An 8,838-nucleotide genomic window follows, 5' to 3' on the forward strand; every position below is an offset into this window, starting at 1 on the left:
AAAAAAAATAGCTAGGGCATGGTGGTGGGTGCCTATAGTCCCAACTACTTGGGAGGCTGAGGCAAGAGAATCGCTTAAGCCCAAGAGTCTGAGGTTGCTGTCCATGGCATTCCACCCAGAGCGATAGCTTGAGACTGTCTCAAAAAAAAAAATAGATATATATATGTGTGTGTGTGTGTATAATAAATAAATGTATATATGTGTGTGTATATATATATATAGAGAGAGAATAAGACATGAGAAAAACTTAACCAATCTTGGTTTTCTACTGTGTTTTACTGAGAATGACTAAATAGGTTTATTTACCATGCCTTAAGATTCTTAATTCAAATCTAGATACACAGAACACTGCAGCCTCAAAATATGGCAATAGCCTAAACTAGTGACCTGAAAGTCCCTTATTTTAATCTTATACAATTAGGGTTAAGAAGAGGTTAGGCAAGACCTTTTAGTCATAAACATTTCTTTTCCAGAATATACTAGACATTGACAACAAAGCATATAGTCAATGTATTGCTCTCCACATAAAAATTAAGAGAATATGATACTATATTTGAAAACACAGCAATTGAATCATAAATGAGAAGACCTAGACCTAGAATTTAAGTCCTACTTGTTACCAGCTGTGATATTAAACATGAAAAAAATCAATAAAAGGAAGAGATAGGGCTGCATTCTAACATTCTAATGTTTATTTAAACCTCATTTATTTACCTCCTAGAAATTCGAGGCTCAATTAGCACTATTATTCTCAGACTTCACTGTTATAAAAATAAATCACCTTATTAAAAAATTAATCTTGAATGTCACAAAATGACTGAAATAGATTTTTTCTTTGGTTAGAATCTATAAAAGAGAAAACAGCAAAAAAATCCATCACAGATATACGGACAAAAAAATGTGGTGAATATATGAGGTTGGACAATTAAGTTTGCAAACTCATCCTAGAAAAAGTGCTACATACCTCGCTGCTGCATAACAAACACTATACCTTTAAAGTACTCCCCTTGGGAAGCTATACACCAATTCCAGCACCTAGTCCACCCTTCAAAGCACTTTTTTCTAGGGTGACTTCACAAGCTTAATTGTCAGACTGCACACCACAGCAGCCCTGATGGCCATTCCAGAAAGAGCTCCAAAACTGCTTTGAAGGGTAGACTAGGTGCTGACATCAGTACATAGCTTCTTAAGGTGTATACTTTGAAGGTGACCATAATGATATTCAGCAATGAATTATGTACCTCTTTTTCTAAGATGCGTTTGTGAACTTAATTGTCCAACCACATATACAACAGAATATTATTCTGCTACAAAAAAAGAATGAAATTTTACCATTCACAACAACATGGGTAGAACTGGAGGACATTACCTTTTCATATATGTATGTATGTGTGAGTGTGTGTGTGTGTACGTATATTGTAGAGACAGAGTCTCAGAGTGCCATGGAGTCATACGGCTCACAGCAACCTCCAACTCCTGGGCTTAGGCAATTCTCTTGCCTCAGCCTCCCAAGTAGCTGGGATTACAGGCGTCTGCCACAACACCCAGCTTTTTTTTCTGTTGCAGTTCAGCGGGGGCTGGATTTGAACCCGCCACCCTGGGCATATGGGGCTGGTACCCCACCCACTGAGCCACAGGCGCTGGCCTGGAGGACATTATCTTAATTGAAACATGCCAGGCAGAAAAAGACAAATGTCTCCTGTTCTCACTCATACATGAGCTTTTAAAAAAAGCGATCATAGAGGCAGTGAGTAGAATGGTGGTTACCAGAGGTTGGGAAGGGGAGTGGAGTGTGAGGGGATAGAGGTTGGTTAATGGGTACAAAAATACAGTTAGAAGGAATAGGATCTAGTGTTGGGTAGCATAGTAGAGGGACTAATTTAGCTCGTATTTCAAAATATAGACGAACAGATTTATAATGTTCCAATACAAAGAAATAACATTTGATCAGATGAATACCACAATTGCCCTGATTTGATCATTACATATTGTATTCTTGTATCAGAATATATGTACCCCATAAATGTCTATAACTATTAAGCATTCAGGAAATTAAAGAAGTTAAAATTTAAAAAGAAAATAGCAATAAAATGCCCAGATGAGAATATATGCCTTTGAAAATAAAATTGTATCATCTGGGAAAAATCCATCAAGCCAAAGTGAAACTTAGACCAAAACTTGTCTTGAAAAGAAATGTGTCTGGTCTACAGTTTTATACTTCCATAAGTTATTCACTGGTCATTAAAAATAAATTTCAGGGGAAGAGGGAGGGGTAATGGTAGACTCTCACCTAATACGCACAATGTAAGGGTATACAGCACACCCCCTGGATGAAGGGCTCAACTATAACTTGAACTTTACCTTAGAAATGCAAACAATATAACCTAATCATTTGTACCCTTATAATAATCTTAAATAAAAATAAATAAATTTCAATCATGTCTAACATATGCCTAAGCCCAAATGAAAAATCCGTACTTAAAAACTTTCCATCTGCAAATGAAAGAGGATGGGCTCCAGGTTTCTCAATCTTGAAGATTTCATCTATAGCCATTATCTTGCAATCATTTAAAGTTCCTTCAGAACCCCTGTTTAAAAAAGGAAGAAAGGTTAACTTCCATCAGCAAATCTAAACCATACACAAATAATAATTAACATTCAGTTTGAAAAAAATCACTGGAATTTGCCTACTTACAATTTGGGATTATAGTTATTCCAATCACTCTGAACTACAATTTCCAATAGAATAGGCCAATAGTGATTGAGTTAACGTTCAAAGTATAACTTTACAGCAGTATCAGAAAAAAATTCTTTGATCTGAACTGACATCTTTTAATCAGTTTTGGAAAATTATGGCCATTATATTTTCAAATACTGTTTTCACTCCACTCTCTAATTTGGGAATTCCAAGTAGCAATTACACCTTCCACTAAGTCCTCTGTGTCTAACATTCTCTTGTTTTTACCATGTTTCAGTTTGGATAGTTTTTATTGACTTACCTTCCAGTTTACTAGTCCTATTTTCTGCTGTCTTGTTAAATCAATCTCATAAATTCTTAGTTTTTTACTAATCTCCATAATTATTTTATAGATTCCAATTTTCAGTTGAAATTCAGTATCGTTTTATCTTTCTTCCTGAGCATCTTACTTATGCTTACTTTAAAGTCTCTGATAACTTGAACTATCGAGATCACCTATCAGTCCATTTCTGTTATTGATCTGCCTTCTGTTTTCTGATTAGGTGGCCCTGTCTTTTGGCAGAATAGTATTTTTTGCTCTGTGGTAGACAGTGTATACATATAAAACATTAGAGACTTCAGATGTTATCTTATGTAAAGAAGGTTCACCTTCCTTCTGCTAGGGAGATAACTACAGCAGTTTAACATTTTAGTCAAAGTATGCTGAGTCAAGGCTGGTTCATAGCCTTGGTAATATTTAGCTTATCTGTCTTAGCCCTTCAGTTTTCTTTTTTTTTTTTTTTTTTTTGAGACAGAGCCTCAAGCTGTCCCCCTGGGTAGAGTGCCGTGGCATTACAGCTCACAGCAACCTCCAACTCCTGGGGTCCAGCGAGTCTCCTGCCTCCGCCTCCCAAGTAGCTGGGACCACAGGCGCCCACCACAACGCCCGGCTATTTTTTGGTTGCAGCCGTCATTGTTGTTTGGCGGGTCCGGGCTGGGGATTCGAACCCGCCACCTTAGGTGTACATGGCTGGCGCCTTAGCCGGTTGAGCTATAGGTGCCGAGCCAGCCCTTCAGTTTTCAAACTAAGAGACTATCACATATATATTCTGTAGAGCCACTCCACCAGTGATCCCAAAATCCAATGTTTCCCTTCTAAGACTGCTGAAAATGCCACCCTGCTTTTTACTTATGTTTTCCACCTTCTACGCAGCAAAAAGTTCAATATTCAGCCAAAGTCATAACATGAAAACAGGTCACATGCTTGAGGTATCCCAAGTATCTGCCAGAAGCTCTGTTGATTTCTATTTCCGCTCTGCTCCTAGCCGTTCTCAGCTAGGTTTTTCACTGCATCCAGAATTAGCAGATTTCCCATGGGTAAAACACAACTATAGAAGCCAATTGCCTTTTGAGGTTCTTCCCCCTCCAGAGTTGTAGCCCCAGTGGTTGGTTGATTCTCTGCTGTCTTCAAACAAGCAACTATCTAATATGGCTATTCTAGGTTTAGGTAACAGCACTGATCAGTTGTCCCACCTTCTTGGGAAACAGAAGCCTTAAGTGATTCAATTAATGTCAAAAAACAGCTTCAAAACTAAAAACCACTCTTTAACATATTTATCATTTTTGTTTAAGGCTTACCACAAACATTCCTTCTGCCAAAAACTGCTAAAGCTATATCACAACCAAAATATGTAATTATACCATCAACTTACTTCAAGAAATATCTTATTAGCCAACAACTATATGACACATTATATAGTCACAAGAAAGAAAAAAAGCCTTCAATGAGGTGTCTAAGAAAGATCCTTAAATAAAGCTAGGATACCAAATGGTTTTCTCAATTGAAGATAAACAGGAAATAAATCACCTTGCAGATAAAAGTTAAATGGCATTTCTAGGTGACTGGCAAACTCAAATCTTCAGAAGATCTTTACTCAGCCCATGTTAAAATATGAAAAACTATTCTCTCCGAGTCTGAAATACTGTATTTACAGAAAACCTATTATAACTAGTGCTGCAAACAGGGCCTGGCATACAACAACAAAAAGTCATGGCATTAACATTTCACTTATATGACAGGCAGCAAAACTGGACCCGAAGGTATTGATGACCTAATTCCAGGAACCTACGAATATGTTACCTTACATGGCAAAAGGACTTTGCAGATGATTAAGGACCTTGAAATGAGAGGATTATCCAGATAGGCCAATATAATGACAGCAGACATTAAAAGTAGAAGGGGTATGGGGAAGTGTAAGAGGAATCTGATAGAGATGAAACTACAGAATTGTCAGAGACATGCAACATTGCTGGCTATGAAGATGGAAGAAGCAGGCAACAGGCCAAGAAATGAGGAAGGACTCTAAAAGATGGAAAAGGCAGGAAAATGGATTCTCCTGTCGAGTCTCCAAAAATGAACACATACCTGCTGACATTTTGATTTTAGCCCAGTGAAATCCAAGCCTATTTAAGACTCCTAACCTCCAGAACTGTAAAATAATAAGTTTTACTTTAAGCCACTAAGTTTATGGTAATTTGCTGTAGCAGCAATAGGAAGCTAATACAAGTGGGGTAAGAGAAACAATGTCAAGTGGTAATATATACTATAAAGGGAAAAAAGTCTAAGACTAAGGGACAATTTAAGTAGTCTATGCCTGGTATGTATGCGTGTGATTTTACATAGGGTGATCAAGAAAGGACACTCCGAAGTGGCATTTGAGCAGAGAAGTGAAGCAAGAGACAGAGCAAGCTAAACAACAATCTGTATGGGGCAGACAAGGCAGAGGTGACAGCAAGTACAAAGACCCTGAGGCAGAATATTTACGTAATTAAGCAACACAGGAGGCCAGAACAGTTGTAGCACAGTGAGCTTTGACTTATACTTTATATAGACATTAAGTATATACTGCAAGAATGGCATATTCAGTTACAAAAATATCACTATAGAGATTTCATAATAAATATGAAAAAATTAGTAAATTAATGAAACCCCATAAAAATGACATTGAAGATAAAGCAAGTTATATATCTACAGTCTTAGAAAGGTCAAATAAATTTTCTTGCTATTGGATTCAAATTCTACTTCACTTATAAATGTCTAACCTAGTATAACTTAACACAGTATTAAATGCGATACATATTACAATAGTAAGTGAATGAACTTTAAAAAATGTATTTAAATCTCAAATTTGTGAGTTTTCTTCAAAGCTAAACAGAAACAAAAAACTAAAAAATGGAATCTGATAACTAGAATCTGACATTTCAAGCATATTCACTTTTTGGTACTCACAAATTAAAAATAGAAACAAGCATGAACTTTAATTCCAAGTTCCCTTATCAAATCTCCAGGGCAGATTAAAAATCATGTCCTCTATTTGCTTCTTCCTTTGCACCTTCAATACAACAGAGAGGATTAAAGCTGAAGGTTAGTACTTTGCAAAAATCTAACAAAACTGATAAACTTCTAGGTGAGACTGATCAAAAAATTGCAAACTTAAATTCAGGAATAAAAAGGGAACATCACAACAAGTAATAAATTCCTAGAAAATTAAATTCTTGTTCAAGAAAAAACCAAAAATACGAAAAGTCCTATGATCATTATAGAAATTGAATTAATCATAAAAAATCTTCCCACAAAGAAAACTCAGCCCCAGGAGACTCTACCAAGAAGCTTTACCAAGCATTCAAGAAAAAAAGGCAAAATTCTACCATAAAATAGAAAAAGAAGATTTCAAATTATTTTATGGAGCTAGCATAATCTATGATGATTAATGTACAAATTTCATATATTAACACAAGTGGAAAAATCCTACACAGAACATTGTCAGATCAAATCTAGGAAAACATATCTCTAAAATACTTATAACAGAGTTTTAATGAAATAAGTTCTGTCAGTGATCTGGGGGAAAGAAAACGCCGGCTATCTCCACTTCCATTTAACAATGTGTTGGAGGGCCTAGCTGGTAAATAAGCACAAGAGGAAGAAATCAAAAGTAAAAGAAAAGACAAAACAAAAATGTTATAATTCACAGATGATAATTGTAAACATTTCAAAACAATTTACAATTTACATGTAAACTGAAATTAGTAAATCTAGTAAAGCTACCAGATCCAAAATCACTTGTATTTCTACATACTAGTAAGAGAAAAGATGACTGGAAAATTCAAATGAAAGCACAGAGAGATAAGAATGCTTAAAACCTACCTGAAGAACAAGGCAGGACAAACTATTCTGTTTTTTTTTTTTTGAGACAGGAGCCTCAAGCTGTCCCCTTGGGTAGAGTGCTGTGGCATCTCAGCTCACAGCAACCTCCACCTCCTGGGCTCAAGCGAGCCTCCTGCCTCCGCCTCTCAAGTAGTTGGGACCACAGGCACCCACCACAATGCCCGGCTATTTTTGGGTTGCAGCCGTCATTGTTGTTTGGCAGGCCCGGGCTGGATTCGAACCCGCCACCTTGGGTGTACACGGCTCTCGCCTTAGCCACTTGAGCCACAGGTGCCGAGCCCAAACTATTCTGACATATTATCAAAGTATGAAACTAGTATAATGATGCACAAAAACCAGACCCATAAGGAATCAGAAGTATGCACCAAATGTAAAGATTTTTGATATGAAAGCTCAGTGGCGGGTGGTGGTGGTGGTGGTGGGTGGGCTTTTCAATAAGCAGTGATAGGAAAAATGATTATTCATATGTATCAAGTTAAATGAGACCCTTACCTCACACTGTACACAAAAATCTACTCCATGTCGATTAAAGACCTAAAGAAAGGCAAAATCACAAAGCTTTTATAAGGTAATAAGAGATTATCTTTATGATCTCTGGGTATGGAAGTTTCTTAAAGCAAGACATAGATAGTACAAGCAGAAGGAACAAAATTTCCTTTAACTTGGATAACTTCAACTACATTAAAATTAAGAAAACTGCTATTGAACATAAGGAGAAAAGACAAGCCATGGAGTTAGAAAAGATTTCTGCCACATACACATATAACTGAAATAATTTAGTTCCCAGAACCAGAACTCAAAAACTAATCAGATGAACTATTCAATTAATGACCATCAAAAAATGCACCAAAGTTTAGAACCAGGTTCTCACAAAAAGTATCCAACTTGTTAATAAACATACAAAAAGGTTCAACTCTATTAGCAGTCAGGAAAATATGAATCAAAGCCACCATTAGGTACTACTATTATACACCCACCTAATCAGCAGAAACTAAAGCCCGACAAAAACAAGTGTAGATCAGAATGCAGAGCAACAGGAACTTAAAGAGTTTCAGAATTATAATTTGGAACAGCCACTTAAACATCTGGTCTTATCATCTACTACAACTGAAGGTGCACAGGTTCTACCATCCAGCAATTCTACTCCTAGATATAATGCAATTAGAAACTAATGGACATACATGCCAGGACATAGGTACAAGCATGTCATGGCAGCAATGTAACAGCTCTGAACCTTTTCTCAAGAGCATAATGCATTAATACCTTCACCCTCATTATTTATCCACTCTTTCCAGTGAGAAAAGATTTCTAATTATGAAAAAAACTTCCCATCCTCAATGGCTTTTTAAATGCTTGTGTTTCTAATGCTTCTAGTTAAAAAAAAAACAAAAAACAAAAAATGAACCTGACACTTTATGGAACATTGTGGTTTTTTTTTTAATTAAATGATAGCTGTGTACATTAATGCAATCATGGGGTACAGTGTGGTGTTTTCATATACAATTTGAAATATTTTCATCAAACTGGTTAATATAGCCTTTATGTCTTTTCTTAGTTATTGTGTTAAAACATTTATATTCTACTTTTAGAAAGATTCACTTGTACCCTTGTAAGATAAACCATAGAGGTGATCCCACCAATTACCCTCCCTCCACCCATCTACTCCCTCCCCTCCCCATATTCTTAGGTTATAATTAGGTTATAGCTTCCATATGAAAGCTATAAATTAGTTTCATAATAGCTGTGTACATTGGATACTTTTTCTGTTAGGCTAGCCATCATATAATTGTTCTATCAAACCAGTATCTGCCTATCCATTCTGAAAGCCAATGTGCTCCTCAGAATCACTTGGGGAACTTTTTTAAATAGTAAGCTTCTTTTGCTCAATGCCATAAATACTGTTATATGTACACATGCTATTTTTTTTTTTTTTTTT

At 36.2% G+C, this 8,838-nt stretch overlaps 1 protein-coding gene across 3 annotated transcripts in view; it reads right to left on the bottom strand.

Moving 5' to 3' along the window:
- UHRF2 (ubiquitin like with PHD and ring finger domains 2) overlaps positions 1 to 8,838 on the bottom strand; it is an 88,483-nt gene that overhangs the window by 31,044 nt on the left and 48,601 nt on the right. For all 3 annotated transcript variants that reach the window (XM_012814001.2, XM_023508350.1, XM_023508357.1), the window contains exon 5: positions 2,479 to 2,588. In XM_012814001.2, coding sequence (XP_012669455.1) covers positions 2,479 to 2,588 — 110 coding nt within the window. The remainder of the gene's footprint in view (positions 1 to 2,478; positions 2,589 to 8,838) is intronic.

The sequence above is a fragment of the Otolemur garnettii genome, unplaced genomic scaffold (assembly GCF_000181295.1).
Source record: "Otolemur garnettii isolate 467f Iridium unplaced genomic scaffold, OtoGar3 scaffold00006, whole genome shotgun sequence".
NCBI classification, from domain to species: domain Eukaryota; kingdom Metazoa; phylum Chordata; class Mammalia; order Primates; family Galagidae; genus Otolemur; species Otolemur garnettii.